General features: G+C 38.4%; 1 protein-coding gene across 1 annotated transcript; it reads right to left on the bottom strand.

Moving 5' to 3' along the window:
• Window positions 1-223: 223 nt before the first annotated feature.
• Window positions 224-19,487, bottom strand: NCBP3 (nuclear cap binding subunit 3). The gene is made up of 13 exons (XM_075719993.1): window positions 19,335-19,487; window positions 17,529-17,594; window positions 15,781-15,886; window positions 14,655-14,780; window positions 12,186-12,314; window positions 9,828-9,901; window positions 8,823-8,931; window positions 7,965-8,064; window positions 7,544-7,650; window positions 6,152-6,437; window positions 5,176-5,333; window positions 3,801-3,965; window positions 224-3,276 (listed from the first exon to the last, which is right to left on the bottom strand). The coding sequence occupies exons 1-13, from the start codon at window positions 19,485-19,487 to the stop codon at window positions 3,041-3,043; spliced, it is 1,815 nt and encodes a 604-aa protein (XP_075576108.1). The 3' UTR covers window positions 224-3,040.
• Between the last annotated feature and the right edge of the window lie 548 nt (window positions 19,488-20,035).

Raw genomic sequence — 20,035 nt, 5'->3', positions numbered from 1 at the left:
CCTGTTAAACAAATTAGCCATCATAAAAAACCCAAAAAACAAAAACCCACCACCCCAAACAAACCACTCACTCGAAGTCTCACCACCATCAACGCCACACGTTGAGTCTGCCTGAGGACTGCTGCAGGCACAGAGCCCTTAGCCCCCACAACGATTTCTTTTGCACAAAGTTACAGTCAGCTGTACCATTTACCAAAAAAATAGCCTTTTAAACCAGCAAAAACTTCCTAGAAGGACTAGTGTCGTCCTATAACGAGTCACCTAAAATTCAGAAACATTTTTTCCTCCGAGGCATAGGTCCTCCAGCAAAAGCCAAAGCCAAAGTTGTTCTTGCAATTTTCAACATAAATTCATTTTAGTGAACTTCTTGCAATTTCCACATAAATTCATTTTAGTAAAATACATAGGTTACATGTCTCAGTATCAGAACATTAATTCCTGCATCAAATTCCTTGAAGGTGATAATATCTGCGAGTTCAGTGAAAGATGAAGAACACATTTAGCTACAAGCAAAACAGCTGACCACACAGAGAAGGGGACTTAAACAAAATTCTCTATGCAATCTCTCTAGGTCAAACAGATTTAAGTTAACCATGTTGAGGAAAAAGCATTCACTAAAGATTCAGTGCTCACTTTTAATTATCAAAACCCAGCAGTTCACGTTCAGGTAACTAAGGAAGACCAAAGCTAGAATTCCTGATACCGGCGAACACTTTTCAAGGCTTGTCTGTACATCATCAAAAAGCAAAACCAGGCAAATACTCAATTACAAAAGCTCTCTATAGGTCCCTTTAACAGTAAACCTCCATTTTTCTTGCAGCTAAGTTACCATGGTCTCATTAACACACATAACCCTCCCCCTAAACCATAAACGTGGCAGACCCAACTAACGTGGAGGCATTTCGAAGGCGTGTTTATCACTACCTGGAAGACAGAACCGGTGTTAATGGCTCCTCTTCCTCGAATGCAAGCATTTGCCTCCATCGCTTTTCTTGATTTCACACATCTGTTAGTTCAGATCTTTTATACCAGTTGAAGAGATTCTCTGCTCCCATTCTGCCCTTCATACCAGTTAGTCTGTCCTTCACCGGGCTCCAGTTATGAGTATTTACATGGAAACACAGTGGTTATCAGCAACATTAACAGCAGACCACAACCCACTGCTGAGCTTAAAAACATGCAAAGATTCGCAACAGTGCGGAAGCCTGTCTTCACAGACCAGGTGCATGATTCGGACCTACCATCTCCTTTCAGGAAAAGGAAAGGTCAAATGGATTCAAAGCAGTAATATCAACACAAAGGTTTACTGGCAAAAAGACACTGGTTAAATAAATTTTATCAGGATCTTGAGAAATGAGTATGGTATGGTTCTATTTGAAAGCTTTGGAAGGGATATTAATGAAAGCACACGTTAAAATTAATTATTACAGTGATCAGACATTGCAGTCATTTACTCTCAACAGTACTTTTATGAGGCATATTTATATATTCAATAATTAAATATAAAATCAAGGATGGGTGTCACAAACAAGAAAATAATAAGGCTTGAAGCCCAGTCAGTCCCCAGATTACCCTTCTAGTCACTGTACCTTTCATTTTTACCTTTAATTTTACATGCTGCTATTCTTACACATAATAAAATAATAAGAAAAGTTAATTGCAGATTCTTTGCTTTTGTGAAGCCTCAAACCTACTTCAACTTCGTACAAAAATAGCGGGGAAAAAGATAAAACATTTGTTTGTTAAAAAGCAGAAAGGGGAAGAGATACTCATAGACATTTTGGACTGACAGAACCTAGGAAACAAGGACAATGCAAACAAATTTTCAGACTATCAAAATGTAGCAGACAATGTTTTTGCTACCTGTTCTTTTACCAGAATGTGATGTGCTAGCATTATTCCTTATTTAGAATTATTGGCAATCAAAAGAAATGCCATAGGCAGCAAGAAAAAATTGCAGTTGCACACTGATCAAACCTTTTTCCTACCTAGAAGAGGGTATGTGGGTAAAAAATCTGAATGTAACAAGTCAACCATGTGCACATCCACATGTACTATACAATAAGAACATTCAAAAATATTGACATGAGACAGTGATCCTATAGTTTTCCTCTTCTCTTTCAGTTATATATATATAGTTAAACAGCACATAGGAAAAACACCACTATAGCTTTCACCGTGGCCAACAGGAAAATTCTCACAAATATAAAAGTGTATGCTTTTAAATTGTTAGATTTCTTCAAAACATAATACAGATAAAATGAAAGAAATACAACTTCTCATCATGTAACCAAAAAAAAAAAAAAATTCAACCCCTGGGCATTTACACAATTCTCAAACATCCAACTTTGCAGTCTTGAACATCTCAATCCCTACTACAGCAGAACACAGTATCGCCAAAATACATGAGCAGAATTCCTTGAGAGCAGTGATGCTACTTGGATACTATGTGAAATTTCACTTTACTAAAACATGTAACTTAGATTTACATTCAGTATTTTGGAAGAAGGGAACACAATAGTCCCTTCATGCTTTATCCTTGCTGGCTGCCTACCCAGGAAGCATTATTGTTATTACTTCAAGAGGAAAGGGAAGGTGCTGGTAAGAGCCAGAAGGGCAAGGCAATGATGTTGATTATGAAATGCACTGTTCTTTGGATGAACTGTGTAAAATACTTTGTTAAAAGGCTCCATGTTAAAAATATTAAGAACAAAAAGGTCGTCTTAAAAATACAGAGCATTTCTGCCTCTTCTTTTAAGTTCAAAGCTTGGGGAAAAGTGTTTTGCTAGAATTAACTACAGGTTTGCTGTAATAAACACGTATGACAATGCCCTACGTAACACAGGGCCAACCACAGACTCCAGACAAACGTGATTGCTTTAGGTTTCAAGTGGTATACACATCTCTATTTTTGTATAAAAAGAACAGAGACGCTTCTGGAACCTTCACTGCAGAGTCTTTGCCAGTGTCCAGCTTTTGGGCAAAGGAAATTTTGCCACACTGCAGAGTCACAATCTTGAGGATCAGAATGTAAAAACAATCACGATTCAGTATCTGATCCAGAACTGCTTTCTCGGCTGATTTCAATTTGTAGAGATGGTAAATTATCCAATCGACTCTTTTTTTGCCGAGACTGTTCTTTTTCCTTAATGAGAGCACCCCAAACCCGCTGGAGCTCTGAATCATCTTCCTCTGGAGATGCCACAGAGTTTTCAGGTTTATCTGAAGTCTTTTCTTGTGTCTTCGGAGCAGATCCTAATCGGGTCCATAAATTACCTAATCAGATGAAAAACAAACGTTTTTTAAAAAAAAGACAGGACTAAGAGGAATTCTGGAGGAAGTCTGAGGAATCTAGTCTTAAATTCACTGCATCTCTTTGAATTCCTCGTACTCCTCCCACCTTAATGTCTGGCATGGAACTTACTATGCTGTGAAGCAGTACTTGAAATTAAAACACAGGAGGCTCAGTGCAGTCCTGTTCACTGTTTCCCATTTGCAGAGAATGCTACACACAGGTCTGAAGAGCCACTGCATTCATTACGTTTGTTTTAGTGCTCTGTTTTGACGATAGTTTTAAACTAGTCCTCTACTTTTAAGCATACCTATATAAAAATATTGCTCATAAAAATACTCAGCTCAACCTACCTACATGTATTTAGATTTCAAAGCTCTGAAGAAACATTTGCTAATTCCTCTTTAATTTCACTCAACTGAACATCCTTCATGCTTTTCTGCTGAAATTTCTCTTATACTCTAAAATCAAAGGCATTGCAGTATTACATTTTCTCCATAAAACTAACCTGATTTCTTCTCTCTGGTATCGGAGTAGAGGCCTTTTACATCTTGTTTGGGGATTCCTAACCGGCTGTGTACATCTGATATTGGTTCTCGACGAGGAGCAGAGGTACTACTTGGAGGTTTAATTTCTGGAGAATGTGGTCTTTTTCCCAGTCTTTGCCGCACATCTAGGGATATTTCCAGTGATTAAATTGACAAAAATAATGACGCATTTACTTTAGTCTGCCAGCTAATTTTATGCTCATTGCACAATTTGAAGAACTTGAAACTAGACAGATTCTCTGTTTTTATCTTTTCTGTAGCCTTTTCATTAAGTCTTTCTTACGCAGATTTCAGTCCTGGCAATGTCCACAATAACATTTATCCAGATTTCATTTTTTTTTTTTTGGCAATACATTTGACATTTAATGTTTTCAGGTTGTGCTATGTCCAGAAGATCGAAAAAGTTAAGTTATTCCATGGCTTGCTGCATTTCTGTTTTAGCAGCACAGCGTGTATGTATCCAGCATGAGGTACAATTATACAAAAACCAGTATGCTTTCAACAATTCTTTTTGGATAACAGATACCTTGCTTTAGAATTCTAATACTCCTTGATATTTTGCAGAATAGAATAAAAAAGAATATAAGAATCCTAAATATATTGATAGTTAACCCATGACGTGAGTCTTACATTCTGAAGTTTTGTCTGGTTTAGCCAGATATTCCTAGTCTTAAAGAGTGTTCAAACAGAAACATAAAGGCAAAAGAAGTTACAGGATTTATGCGCCAACTTGTCAGAACCCCAAAATGTGCAAGAGGGGTAAAATATACTAACATAACTTCTACATTACACTGACACAAGAAAGTATCTTTCATTTATCAGTCAGATAATCCTCTGGATACTACGTATGTCAGAAGCAGCGGAAATGACACATGCCCAAGTCAAAAAAGCAACAGTCAATTAAGTCCAAAAATAAACCCTGCCAATTGAAAAATACATCCATATTCATGTAATACATGTTTTTTCATGTAAGTGGCTAGCATTTCATGTTTCATTTTGTACATGAGCCCCCCCCCCCCATGCTATGTTTCTCAGTCATACAGAATCTCTGCTTCAAAAAGTGAGCAAATCAAAAAGGACAAAGTGGGGGGAAATAAGAACAGGCAAATGAATTGGATAAATGTCACTCTTGCACTCAAACGTACTTCATTTTCCCCCAAAGCAATCCCCAACTCAGTCTCTTAGCAAGGAAAAATTAACTGTATGGATGCAGAAACTGCTGCTGAACAGAATTCCCTCAGGTTTGTAAGTTGCAGTGCAGCACAGATGTGAAATGAATGTATCTGTTTTAATGAGCTAGTCACAATTCCGCACAATGTAAGAGTTTAAAATTACCTGATTTTACAGTGCTGTTTGGCTGACGTGGCCCAGTATTATTCTGACGTTTTTCTTCTAACAGTAGTCTGACATCTGCAACTTTCTCTGATGATCCTTTATTGCCAATCCGATTTTTGATGTTACTGGTTGCTATGCTATCTGCTCGCATGGAATTCCTAAATAAAATAATAATAGATTTAATGCCCCTTAAATGAAATGAAATCTAGTCTAGTTCTTTAAGTCTTCTTGTATGTAAAATTACATCATGGAAAACGGTAGTACAAGGATTTCTCTACTGAGGAAACAGAGGTAAAAACATTACTTAGAAGAGCAAGTGTTCCAGTCAGAATCCCGAGTTTAGCAATAATCACATGAATACCTCAGTATCCATTTCAAGGCAGGTATTGAGTTTCTCTCCTCAAGGCTGTGCCTCTCGGTCAAAATTCAGAGCAGATAAGCAACCTCAAAATTGTTAAAAGGACTTTACATTATAATGAAGTATAATGATACTACTGAAGGTATGCATGTTAAAGTTAGTTTAATAATCTACAATATATGCAATTTTGGTTAATATGACCATAATGAACATAAATTCCTTTTGGTCATCAACACTTAGGGGTTATTGTTCTTTCTGAAAATAGATGAAAGGGTAAAGGGAAAAGAGAAAGAGGATTTCTTTCTCCCTGGCCTAGCTATGAAATGCAAGAAGTTAACTGTGCTTGCTTGCATAAATTTCTATTGATTCCACTTTGACCTTCATTATTATCAACAAGGAGAATTACAGAAATCTGCAAAGGAAGCTATACTTTAAAAATGTTAATTGTAATTAAAAGCCTGTACCACTGTCTTCTGTATTTTGTGATTTTTTTAAAAATATCTACTACAAATTATGTTAGGAATTGAAAAAGTAGCTTCAACAGTTTGTCTTAAAGCTTTGACAGCTCTGTCACTAACTAAAATTTAGAATGCCTTTTCACTGATAAGAAACTTTTACCTAATGTTTTTCAGTTGTGATTCCACCTCATCTGCATACATTGTCATTTTCATGCTCTTTTTGGGAGAGGGTGTTGATATCATTTTCAGTTCAAGATCATAGTCCATTTCATCAGAATCAGATGCACTAGCACTTGATCGTCTTGCTGCACTGCGGTCTCGGGACTGTTTGAAAGCTTGCAGTTCATCGCGGTACTCTACCACAACTCTGTCATCTTCATCCATATCCTGATCTTCCTCCTCCTCTTCCTCCTCCTCAATAGGCTCCTCAGGAACATTTACTAAGCCTGTAGCAAAACAAACCGATTCTGATAAACTGAAGTTTATCATTCATATAAGATACCTTAAAACCAAGGGGCGGGGGAATCACTGTAATATATGTTCCGCTAAAAATGAGTCTTTGTAGTTCTCCAAGGCTAAAAAGAGAATATTTTACAAAATATTCTAAGTGAAATCTATATTACAGAAAAGCCTAAGTGGAAGAAAATCGCCACAGGAGGAAAAAAGTCCATGGTGTTCACTATCTCAGAAGCCTGCTCAAGCATAAAGCTGGACTGAATATATAACGTACAACTGCCTCTTGTAGTAGGTGCAGTTCATACTTCCTGAACTAAGCATAACAATTCCTATGATCTTGCAGGGCTTAATGTGACAACTGCTGGTTCCGTGATAATCCTTTCAAGTCCTGTAAGCGGTAATGCCAAAAAGAGCACACGTATCCTTAGTATGAATTTATCACATACACTGATTTAAATATAAATCAGCAACTTTAAATTTAGTCATCAACAGTTGCAAGCATCTTTTCAGAAAGCAGTACACGATCAACATGCAAAATATTCCATGAGATCTGATACACCCACGGCTGTATTTTTAACAGGCGACTCATGAAACTTTTACATTGTATTTGTCTCACGTCAAAGATTTTTACACCAATTATTTTTCTAATGCACACCTCCTACCTTAGGGAGTAGATGAAGATATTCAAGCCTAATTAATATAATTTTTTAATCTTTGTTGTTCTACATCTAGAGCTTCCTTTTTCATAGCACAGAAGAATTGACATAGCAAGTATGAAAAATTGCCAAGAAGTTTAAAGAAGTTATCTCTTCTTTTTGCCCTTGATGCTATAGCCCCCATGTCCTATATTTGTAAAAGAAAAATATCACATAAAAAGTAGCAGCTATTTTGGTAAGCCAATGAGCAGTGTGAAGTTTCTGCCCGAGTTGTTCCCTGTGAACGCTTAAAATGTGATTCAGTTATAGATTTATTTTTTTAAAAGTACACTTCACTTTCACACCCCACAGGGGATTACATGAGGCATTCTTTAAGGTCCTTTCCAGCCCTCCATTCCCCAGCTGTGTTCTTACAGGGTCAAGATATCGGCATCAATTACCTGAATGACGATGTTTATAAGGAGGAGTCAAGCCAACATCATCCCCAATAAGTGTCCTTTTCTTTATCACATCCCGATGGATTCGACGTGAATGGTACCTTCGTTTCCTGAAACACCACAAAAAGAATGACATTCCTGTCACAGAAAAGGCATCATGCACGAGCCATATTCAGTCCTGGATTAAGCATATGCAATTATCACTTGCTTTAATAGCAGACATACATTTACGTCAGAGATCCGTTCTGAATGTTTTGAATACAAACATTCTTTAATGAGAAAATACTCCCCTTGCAAATTCATAGTCACATTGCAAAGACATTATTTAAGCGTAAGAAGCATTTACATAAACTGAATAGAAAGAAAATCCACAAATTAAAACAGTTTTAGACTATCTTGTCCAATTCCTCTGTGCAATACTCACCAAGAATTGCTAAGAATCCCCTTCATGCCTCCGTAATTCGGATTGCCGTATTTCATGTAATACTGGCTTCGCCTTGCAGCTCCCAGCTCCTTTTTGTCATCTGAAAAAACATAAATTAAAGGAATATTTCCCTCTTAGAATATATCTTACAACACTAGCATAAAAATAAATAACCATCCAGTCAAAGACAGAGAGTGAAATTAAGACTGAATGTGTCTTACAGATAAGCACTACTTCAATCTCCTTCATGAAGGATACAATTTTGCTGACACCTCTGGAATTTCTCCTATCACCACAGTTTTATTTGTGTCTAGAAACTTAATTCTAGGGAGACCAAGTTTCTACATATCAGCTTAACAGAGCATTACATCCCACTGTAACTGCTGGAGGCTATACTTACCTTATTCATGACCTTTCTTTTCTCTATGGATGTGTTGCTTCCCGCATGGCCCAGAAATTATATGGATTTTCATTTTACTCAAATATCATTTAATATCTCAACTGCATTTAGCGATAATTTCCACTAATACCTCATCAACACCTCAAATGATTTTCATATTTATAAAACGTGAAATCTACCTCTATGGAGAAGGGCATCATAAAACCTATTCTATGGTATTCAGAAGAACGCCCTGAGCCCAAGCTAAAATTTTTATGTACAATAATTTTCATACAACTTGAACTGGATTTAATTCACACATTAAATGTGGATTTATTGCAAAGTGTTAATACCTAATGATTAGCAAAAAACCTAACAATTTTGCAAATAAAAGTTAGGTACTTCAAGTCATTAATTAGTCAACAAATAAAACTACAACAAGCGATTAGTTCATTATGCTTGTTAAGCTGTTCATTTACCTTTAGTAGCAAATCTCATGAATAGCTTGTTTCCTTTAGCCAGTTTATTGGCAGGGCGAAGATCATTACGCAGGAGAGAATCCTCTTCTACCTGGGAGAGGGCATCCAACTTTGGGGGGCAAAAAAGGTATTTTGGACTCAAAAATAAAATTACTGTTGAATGAAAATGGATTGCTTACAGAGAAGCAATCAACTGATTATTAAAGAAAGTTACTTTTCAAATTATGTTCAAATGAACTCTGCTTTTCTCCTTGACAAACTAATGTGAATTTTTAGTTTGCCCTAAAAATTTAAAATATTCCCTTCTGTTCCTGCATAACATTATCTCAGATTATTAAATCCAATAATTTTCAAATGACACTATACTACTGACTGAAATGCAGAAAATAAATAGCACAACTTGGACACTGAAAAACAACTATTTGATTTTTTTGCTTGTTTCATCTCTAAATGGTTTTACTAACAGGTTCTCATGCCCTCACACAATGACTAAAAGGCTTTTTTTCCCATTTATATCTGCTTTATAGAAACTAAAATTCAGACTCCCATGATGTATGAGTGTTCAGTGAGCCATTCCTAAAGAAAATAATAATCACACATATATTTAGGCAGTGAAGATTAAATTACTTACAAAACATCAATGCGTATGCTGATTCCCACACATATCTATGGACAGCCTAAATCCTATTTGTTTCTTTAAGCACTGCCTTCACTGCGGAAAGGCCATTTCCTTCCATTATTCTTTCATTGCCTTCTCTCAGCAGAAAAGAGCAGCCAGTCTACCTCTTACATGCTGGATGCCCTAGCACTGTTACAAAACGCTTTTACATAGCTATTCTCACCAACAGCGTTTGTGCCCTTCCTGTCATTTCCCCATCTAACTTACTTTGATAATTAACTTGTGAAACATAAATATATGCGGTTAAAGCTATAATGTTATAAAGACTGTACACCAGTCAGAGCAAAACTTCCATAATAGTGTTTTCACCTTCCTTCTGTACTGACCTCAACGTCACTTGGATTGTCATCCTCAACCTCGCCTTCTTCTGTCTCATCATCAGAACTTTCCTCCTGTTTTTCTAAGAAGGAAAATAATTGGGGGGGGGGGAACCCCCTCCATTTTAGTGTCTCAATCACATTTGATCATTATTACCTACATTCTCTGAAATCAAACTGAAGGTGTTATCCTTTCTTCTGTGCAGCCTAGAGAATAATTGAAACAGCAAATGTCTACTGAAATTTGAAGCACGCATGAGCACAGAATAACATTAACTAGACAGCCTCTGTGCAGATAACTGCCTGCAGTAGCACACATGGATTATTAATTCTTTGAAAGCAAATGAAATTGCACTGTATTTCAGGGTATGACAGAGATCAGCATGGCCAAGACTGTAAAAGGCATGTAAAAGCCTATTTCCTTCAGCCTCCACTTAAAATGCTCAAGTACCACCTACAAGTATCCAATACTAACAATGTAAAAAAGGTTATTATTCAAAAGCTTAGAAGTTTCTGACAGAGAGCAGGAGGAGAAAGAAAACCCTTAGTGACTTAATTTTGAAGTGAAATAACTAACAGAAGAGTGCACGCTTCCAGAATTACTAAAATTGTGAGATGCTTGCATAGATTTTTTTCAGGGTTCTTTTTAGCTCAGAGTAAGAAAATTGATATTGGAATATTTTTTTAAAACAGTCCTCAGTAAAAAAAAAGGTAGTGAATACGAACAGCTCTCAACATATAGCAATATCACTTGCAAAGATCTCAAAGTACTTCATAGACATGACTGAAAAAAAAGCTCTTTTATATTTCAGAGTTCCTTATCTTAATCTCATCCAACAATAGACTTGAAAACTTAAAATAGAGAGCAGTAGCTGTTCAAAAGATCCTGAAAATATACCCAAGTTGAAAGAAAAAAAGCACAATTAACCAAACTGAAACCGAAGAAAGAATTGAGGTAAAGAAATGAGCCAAATTCAAACCCGAATAATTAAGTTCCATCAGGGACAGCATTCAAGCACTTTTTTTTTCCCCCCAAATGATAAGCTTGTCACTCTTCTCACAGTGAAGACTAGTCTCTCGCTTCCCTTAATACCTAAATAGCCCTCAAATTCCTATCTAAAAAAGGAATGCAACTGAGCCAGATTACTCCAGTGTATCTGTATGCATCTCACACGTTAAGATGTAATTGAACAGTTTGTACTTATCTAATATCCCACTTTTCCAGATGAACAGGAGTAATTTTGAGGACAGTTTTTATTTTGAGATGTGGTGCAATGATGATGTAATATGTAATTTGTAGCCAGCAAGATTAAATACATATATTTATGCTCCATTTAAACAAGACAGTCACTAATCTCCAAAAACTTCATAACAAGTCTTACTCAAAGCATTATCAGCTTTGCCCAAAAACTAAAGTCACATGGATTGATGAGGAGCCACTGCATTGTGGAGAAAAGCAACAAGAAGAAAAGGGGACGAGTCAGAAGGACCCACAAGTTTAACAAAGCCCTAACCCCCAAACTTTCTAGAAAGGCTTTTGGTAACACTGCAAATATCTAATAGAGAGATTGGCTATTTGCATTTTGTTCATACAGCATGTTTAAGCAAAGTCTATTGAAGAGTTAATAGATACCACATCTCTCTTTGCTTTGTACTGTGTGGTACAGTACCTTGAACCACAGCAATTTATCACACCAGCCTAACAGCAAAACAGTCCTAAGAGAGCAAAATCCTGACTTTTCATTTACACCCATAAAAGTAAAATAAATTTACAATTAAAGCATTCAGGTACCAGATTTATCACATTATATGTACTTCCGCTGCTTTGCTCTTTTATAACTGACCTCTCAGTGTGCTTTCTTCTTGAAAATATAATAGCCAAATTTAGAGATGATATACACAGTGGTGAAGTGATACATTGTCACATCAGTGTGAACGATATACTTAAAGGATGGTGGTGTATCAAGAAAGGCATTAACTGTGGTATTTCAAGAATTAGATTTTTTACACCTGCTTTTTCCACCCTTAGAAGCCATCCTTTTACTGCCTTTGTACACACATCACACAGACTTATTTCTGTGCAACATGTACCACTATAAATATCATATCTGAATATGACCCTGCGTCTAACATGTTCAGTATCGACTGAATTACTGCTTGTGGTCTAACTCCAACCCACCTTTTAAGAAGCAGCTTCTTCAAAAGGTTTCCAAGATGAAAGCCTTTTTTAAAGTGGCAGAATACATTTACCTGCAACTATATGATAGAAGCTCCTTCAGTAATTTAGATTATGCAGTACCCAAGCACAAGTTTAAAGTTTCATTGATTTTAACTAGATGATGTCTATATATGCGTATCTCAATCTACCTTTCTTGGTTTTTTCAGCTGTCTTCTCTTCATTGTTTTCTCTGCTTTTTGTTTTCTCCTGATCAGGCAAGGAACTCATATTTATTAGAGCCCGTGTTGCTGTTACTTCATCAAGCCAGACCACATTACCTATGACATATATAAACACATACAAAAACAAAATGCAGTTTGTATAATCAAGAAGTCACATACACTGCCTTACTGGAAGGAAATTACTAACAAAAGTTCAATCAGAAAAGCTCTTATATAGTGACACGACAAAAAAGTAATCAGATAAACCCCTTGCAGAGGAAGTCATATTCGTTAACACACTTGATAAGCTGGAGGACACACCACTTTCATCACATGACAACAAACACATATACAAGTGATCAAAACCAAAATCACTGAAATGCACAACCATATATATTAGAGACTGCTTCCCGAGCACACCAAATTAGGATACTGAATCAGGGTCAGTGTATTTCATGAGCGTGTTAGAGCACAAATACAATAGGGGGGAGGGAGGGAAGAAGAAAGAAGCCTTCTCTTTTTTCCCTTTGGCAATTTAACAGAACCTTGGACCTTATTGCAGAATTTTGTTAATCTCTTCTGAAAAGCAGGAAAATAGGGGAAAATAGGAGAGACTGCTCAAGCACAGATTATAGTGTACACAGGTTAACAATGACTCCGTACGTGCCTCATACATGCCTTAAGTATCAGCAGTTGGTACTAAAATATAACTTATTAGGCCAATTAAAAGCATTTTATAGATGCCAAAATGGAAAGACCTAGAACTGCTTACAAGCGGGTTTCAACAAAAGCTTTCTGCACTGATGCATTCAGTGCAAATACAGCAACAAATGCCATTTACTGCTCTACTGTTAAGCAGAGTGTATTCAGATATCAAGAAAACTATAGCGTCAAAAAAAAAATTCTCTCAAATTACTTGAACAGACATGATTTACAAGGTGAAGAACAGCCAGATACTAACTTCAATGATTGACTAGCTAATAACTTTTCATTTATGTATGCCTACCTGCTCTTCACATCTCCAGATTTTCAAAGCCTTTACCATTTCATGTTCATCAGTTCGAAACACAGAATACAGTTTAAATTCACCTTTGCGCTAAGACATCTTGAGATGTAATTCAGTTGGGAATGTTAAAATTTTTGCCATGCTGTGATGCAAATTTATGCTGGAAAGACAATGCTTTTTCTTGGAATTTTCACCAAGTGTAGTTGGCATGCTAACTGAGACACAGCATGAAAATTAATCACTTAAAAAAAGATGTGTTTTAACTATAATTGGGTAAAGTACCATTACAACTCTGAGGCCTGCATTTTTGCACTGCAGGTTCACTCTGGTTCCACACTAAATTCATGCATGTAACGTTCAAGAAAAGGGATAATCAGACAATCTTAGATATGCAGCCTCAGATACAGAGTTAAGCTGTGCACTTCTAGCTTATGCATCACCACAGGGTCATCTAGAAGCTCTTCACTGCAATTGTCCACCCAGGGCTCATTGCGTTTCAAATTTTCTGTCAGCTTGCGGCAGTATATCAAGCCATCACACACAGTGACTTCAAGGCTACCAATATTTTGTAGTATACCATATCTTTTGTCTGGCACTTGAATGTAATTGCTTCAGGGTCATTCCAGGGAACCGCGCTACTAATTCTCAGGTCTCATCCATATTTGTCAATAAACCAGTTTCCAGCAATTCCAACCCAATTGGAAAACCTGCACTGGCTCCTACTTCTTTTCCTGTGATTTCAGTTATAGGATTTCTAGCCACATGACAATCTCGGAACTTTCCAGTTTCATGATCCAGCACCCAACTGTAGCAAACACCTCTTGTACAGTCTTTAGTATCACTGAAGAAAGCATGACTGTCAACAACCTTGTATCTTTCTGGCAATCTCACTGCATGCTTACTCCCCAAAACAACCCTTGCAATGTGAATCTACATTCTTTTTCCAATCTGTGTAAATCACATTCAGCTGCTACCTTCCTTCCACCTACAAATTTCTCCTTGAGAAGGCACTAAACAAATATGGCAACAACTCTGCTCCTTTGCAACACAAAACCATACCAACCTGCCTAACTGCACGCAGCTCCATAATCTCTCTCAGAACGTCATCTTTTGCGACACTCACAAGCAGGTATACTATTTATGTCAAGATGTAAGCAGCACAAAATTTTAGACCTCCCCCCCACCCACTCAGAGACCTGCAAGTTATTCCACGCTATCTCTTTCCAATAATAAGTGCCCAACGAGATAGTGGGTTTGATTTTCACCATATTTATTAATTCTTTCCTTATAAATCTCTTTTGACTAAGGCAAATGACAGGGAAACTGAGCCAAAGACTTTGAAAGCCACTAAGACATCTGAAGCACAGCTATGACCGATATTTTAAAAAAAAAAAAAAAAGAAAAAAGAAAAAAAGAGTAAGAAGTACGGACAAAAGACTCAATTTACTTACATGATGTATCGTCTAACCACTCAATATGAGCAGGAGGATACTCTTTGAAATAGGCAAAGATGTCCTGTGTACTCATCTCATCCACTCCACAAATGTAAATTGTGTCCAGTCGCACTTTAGGAATTGCTATAAAGAGGAAGAAAAGAGGAAGAGATACAAAACTGATACTTATTTCTATAGAGCAAGATTTTACATTAGTAATATATGGGTTTATAAAGCAAATCTTTTAAATAAGCTAAAATGAAGCTAATTAAAGCAAAGTATGATATACACCATTCTGAAACACCATAACTTGAATTATTATTCCACAGTGCAAAACTTCAATAAATTGAAAATTAAAATGAGGTAACATTACAAGCATTGGTAGATGCAGGTACTGCATAGCAATCAAACTGTCTTAAAACATTTTTTTTTAAATGCTGCCAAAGTGCTACCATTGAGTACTAAAGAGCCAGAATATTAATGAGGCCTGTGACCAGGACATGTGTACAAAGCACTTCCACTTGTATCATCTGATGGAGAGCTGTTACAGACCACAGCTTAGTGGGTCCAAGATGCCAGTTGGAAAAAAAAGCCTTGAGAACTAAATGGATGCCAAAAGCACCAATCTTGTGCACACATCTCCTGGCTGATCCGCTTATGTTCCAACATGCCCAGCTTGCCATCTAAGAGCACATGCACAACCAGTCCAGCTTCACTGTGCGTACAGCACAGAATCTGATCCCACTGTGCATGGGACACAGAGTCCTCCACTCATACACAAACAGTGACCAAGTTCTTTTCAAAGAATTTAAAGATTCTTAAAGGAGCACTGATCCAGAAGATGAATCTTGGACATGCAGCACTTGGGTGCCGTTGCCAAACAGTAAATAAGGTACACAAAAAATGTTTTCTTCTTTCTGGGGTTGGTAAAACAAGGAGCAAAATGACAACTGTCAAGTAGTTTAAAAAGTAATGACATTACAACAAAAATGTGAAAAAAAAAACCCCAAGTGATTTCTTTTGGTAATGATCTGGGAATAAAACCTCTGGGATGCAGGAAATATTATAGGATAAATCAAGTAAAGGAACTGTGAGGAAGTAAAGAAAGGGATCTTTTCTTCTTGACTGCTGGATAAACTTGTACCTTTCTTCATCATGTCCCGATCCAGTGCCACATTCCTTTGGGCAAGATTCACTTCAGCTCGAAAATGAAAGCGTTTTGCTCTTTGTTCCTTTTTCTCAATCGCTTCCTGCAAAATGCAAAACAATGCAGTCAAAACAGGAATCACAGCAGCATTCCCAGCAAGAGATTTAAAATAAAATTTACCAGACATCAACAATCTGTATTAATAGTTCTATTAATTCTAAAGAGACCTGTATGTTTCAACATGCAGAAATAACTCATCGAAACATTTCCGTGCCACGTAATAGTTTTAATGTAGGTCCAGCAACATAATGGGAATCAAGATGCATGGAAAACAAGCTACCTCGGACAATGCTCAGACTCCATAATGGAACAGTAACATTATATTTTCCTTCCTAACAAATGTACAGAGGCTGTGCTCAAAAAAAACTCTCTTAAAACAAGCATTTCTACCACATGTAAAATTAGTCTTTTAAAAGATTTTTCCCTGTTTTTTAAATATATACAAAAATGTAAACTTGTCTCTCTGAGTGTGAATTCAACAACACTAGCTGAAGTGCTGACTATAGAGGTCTTACTTATGACTGGCAATTTCAAGTTGCTTTTAAGTTGCTCGTAAGCAACAGCTTATGTGGATCTTGTGCAATTTTTGAAACTGACTGAGAAGCTCCTTATTCTACAGAATTTATTGGGAAGAATTATAGATTTCTGGATGTTACTAACCAAAGTCAAATTTGGAACACAAACTGTGAATAAGCAAAAACTGCCACCAATGATATCCAAATAAACATGAGCTTTTTACTAGTTTTTAAAGGTTGCCAAAACATCTTGGATCACATTTCTTAAAGTTTTTTCAGAGTTGCACCATTAAAGAAAATAACAGAAGATGACAGCTTTCCCCTGACTAGGGAAACTTTAAATTCTTTACTGAATTACAATACACACAAGCTAGATATTGAAGCCAAAAAGCTGATTTTCAGTCTTCATCTGGAATCCTTTTTGTACTCTTTGATAAGCACAATCTTCTGAGCTTCAGTAATGCAAAATGGGAATTCATGTCATTTGCCAACACACTGTTGTGGTGGGGATTCATTATTTGTTAGAACATGTAAAATTGTATCAGTCCTATACAGTACAGGACTAAATGCTTTTTGTCCACTACCAAATGCTAGATGTAGTGGTCAATTGCACAATACAAAACAACAGCCAATTCTGTATTAAATGTACAGAGATGAGCTGCAGGATTAAATTTCTGAAGTTCCACAGAATTATGTAACTTTAAGTTATTTAAATGCAACAGCTGTTCACATTCTCCAAACTATATCTTAAATAATTAAACAATAAGATGCCCTTGGAAGATACAAGGCAATGAAACTAGATTTTCCTGCCAAGCACTTGTTTTTCCTTCTGTCACTCACCTAAAAAGAAAACCCGCAGCTGACTTGTCTCAAAGGCCCTTGTTTTACAGTATCGAGTGGCACCAAGGCAATTTCAATAGAAACATTTTCAGGTTTTGGCACGCAAATTTTTGTAACTTCAAGATGTTAATTCTCACAGTTTACAGGAGATACCAAGTCCTGATGCAGGCCACAGCCAACAAAAGGAGAATTCCCTAGTTGTTGAAAAATGCCAGCTATCTGAACATGAGGCTAAGCTTCTGTGCGTGTTGGGGAAGAAATAAATGAAAGAGTTCCTCCTTCCCAGCAGCAATAATAAGAACATGCTGAAGAACCATAGCACAAAATTACCTTGGAGGTTACATCTATTCCAGTAATGAAACTTCCAGCTTTGTTTTCGTATCTCCTACTAGTGTCCTGAAACAAAGCAAAATGGTGGTGAAATCTCAACAAACACCAAAAGCAACATACCTGCTATGCTGAAAAAAAATCTGGCCATTTCTACAATAAATACATCCCCTTTTCCTTGATCCTTACTCCAAGCTACATCCCTAGATAGACAGGTACACAAGCAATAATTCTCGCTGATGTCAGCAAAGATAAAAGCATATAAACTGAATCAAACTTCCTTTACCATAAGGATTCTTTTCTTTGACAAAATTTAGTTGCCGTGTCTGCTGCTGCTAAGGTTTTTACTTGCTCTCTCTCAGCAATACAGGGGAAGACATCAAACACCCTTCCTAACTAAAACTTCCGCAATTTTGGTTTCAGGTGTAATTTCCTTATAAAATGTGAACAGATTTAATAGTGATACCTGACTCCCGAAGTGTCAATCTGCAGCTTTTAGTCTCCAAAGTCAGAACACCAAGCCATATCCACAATTAAACAAGTAACTTTTTATTCCTATCATTATTTCAAACCCAACTTCCAAATACCAGCAAGATGAAGCATTATTGTTTTGATACAACCCTACTGATAAAGAGTAAAAATGGAGAATGATGGGGGAAAAAAATTACAAGATTCATTTCCATCAGTCAGGACTGCTGAATTCATAAGACTGTGCTAAACCACACAGACCCTGGACCAAAGACCCAATTCTGTCCCTCCCATTGTTCACATATGTAAAAATGACCCCTCTTCATCCTGGCACCCTCAGGACCATCACCTGGCAAAAGTTTGAAGCTGGAAGAACACATCTTGCTTTCTTTAGGAGTAAACATGTTCTTTACACTTGTGCTGCAGTAATTATTTTGGCTAAAGGACTTTTTCTAGAAAGTAGGCCAGTCTCAGTTTAGAAATACCAAAGTACACACAATCTAACCGCTTTTCTTAGTAACAGCATCAAAGTTTGCATAAAGCAGCCAAATGTTTAGAGCTATTAAAAAAAGCAAAATAAATACTATTTTTGAAGTTAAAAAAACCCCACTGTCTAAGATTGACTCATGGACCACAAGGAAGTACAGTAGGGTGCTGTCTCTTAGGCCACGTATTTGGTAGAAGCTCAAGCATGTTGGTAAATCAGCTAATTGGAGATTAGTTTCTAAAGTAATTTCCACAGAATTTTTGAGAGCAGAAGACTGCTTATGAGGTTAGCAGAAATCTGACCCATTTTTACGTATTAAACCTGATCCTACTAAACTTATACAGGAACAATTAACAAAAACAAAGGGGGGGGGGGGGGGGGAGAAAGAAAACCTTCAAAACCCACCCATCAGAGCCGACATCCCCAATGCCTCCGACTCAGTTCTCCCAGTCACCTCCCTGCTCCCTAGTCTAGGTATCCCCTGTATTTCTTGCATCACAAGTAGACCTTTTACACTCTCCCATCCACAGCCTTGCTCTACAGTCCATCACTACACCCCAAATGCTCTTTTCCACCACCCCCTTCGCTCCCAAGCACATCCTGGCCGCTTCCTCTTACCATTTGCCCCCAAACTGCCCTCAGGTGCCTCTGAGTTCCCTCATGGCCCCATTCCCCGCCACCCTCACCCTATCGCTTCCTCTCAAGCGCCTCCCACGCCAGGTCGCCCCTTTTCCCACCAAGGCAGCTCCAAGTGCCTTTACAGCCCCCCTCCCCGCCCCCCCCAGCCCCCTGAGGCGTACCCTGCCCCCCCTGAGGCGCTGCTCCCTCCTTCGTCCCCCCTGCCCGCCCCTCACCGGAATGAGCTCCCGGAGCGAGCGCCTCACAGGGATGGTCTCCAGCTCGCCCTCTTCCACTTCCATAGGCTCAGGCTCCGGGCCGCGAGGCTCCGCCGTTGTCGCCGTTGCCTCCGCCTTCACCGAGATCCGCAGGCCCCGCACGGCCGCCATGGCTCCGCCAAGCCCGCCCTCCGCCCGGCCAGCGAGACGGAGCCTCCGCGGCGCAGAGCGCCGCCACCCGGAACCACCAGCGAGCCGGTGGGGCGGATAGAGCGCCCCCCGCAGCTGCAGCCGGGCGGGGGCCGAGACGCTCAGGCGCACGGCACGGCCATAGAGAGGCGGGGAGAGCGCGGCGCCGCCGGTCCTCCAGGGCTACGGGCAGCGGGAGGGCGGCGCCGCCATTTTCCCCAGGCGCCGCCGGGGTGTGGGGCTCGGGGCCGCGTCCCCGGGGAAGAACACGCGGTGTGCGCAGAAATACGGAACCAGAGGGAGGTGGGGGTTGTAGGGTTCAGACCTTGTCATAGCAGGCTCTGCTTCCTACGGCGATTTTTTAAAAGCGATCGGAATTCTTAAAATGTGCTTTTCCTGTTTCCCCCTGCGTGCTGTAGGAAGATCGCTCCGGAATTTTACATCTCGGATAAAATAAACCTAATTTTCCGCTTCCAGTTCTCCGCAGTGAGCCTATGTCCTGTTGTTCCTGGGCAGTTACTGTGTTTTGG

Source organism: Pelecanus crispus, chromosome 12 (genome assembly GCF_030463565.1).
Source record: "Pelecanus crispus isolate bPelCri1 chromosome 12, bPelCri1.pri, whole genome shotgun sequence".
In the NCBI taxonomy this organism is placed as follows: Eukaryota; Metazoa; Chordata; class Aves; order Pelecaniformes; family Pelecanidae; genus Pelecanus; species Pelecanus crispus.
The sequence above is the reverse complement of the archived record's forward strand: the minus strand, read 5'-3'. Positions and strand labels throughout refer to the sequence as shown.

Excerpts from the sequence above, each read along its gene's own strand:
- NCBP3 (XM_075719993.1), bottom strand. The coding sequence starts at position 19,487 with ATGGCGGCCGTGCGGGGCCTGCGGATCTCGGTGAAGGCGGAGGCAACG. Across the intron at positions 12,315-14,654 it reads GTGGTTAGACGATACATCAT|GTAATGTGGTCTGGCTTGAT; the intron begins GTAAGTAAATTG and ends TATATGTCATAG. Across the intron at positions 7,651-7,964 it reads GGGATTCTTAGCAATTCTTG|GAAACGAAGGTACCATTCAC; the intron begins GTGAGTATTGCA and ends GTGGTGTTTCAG.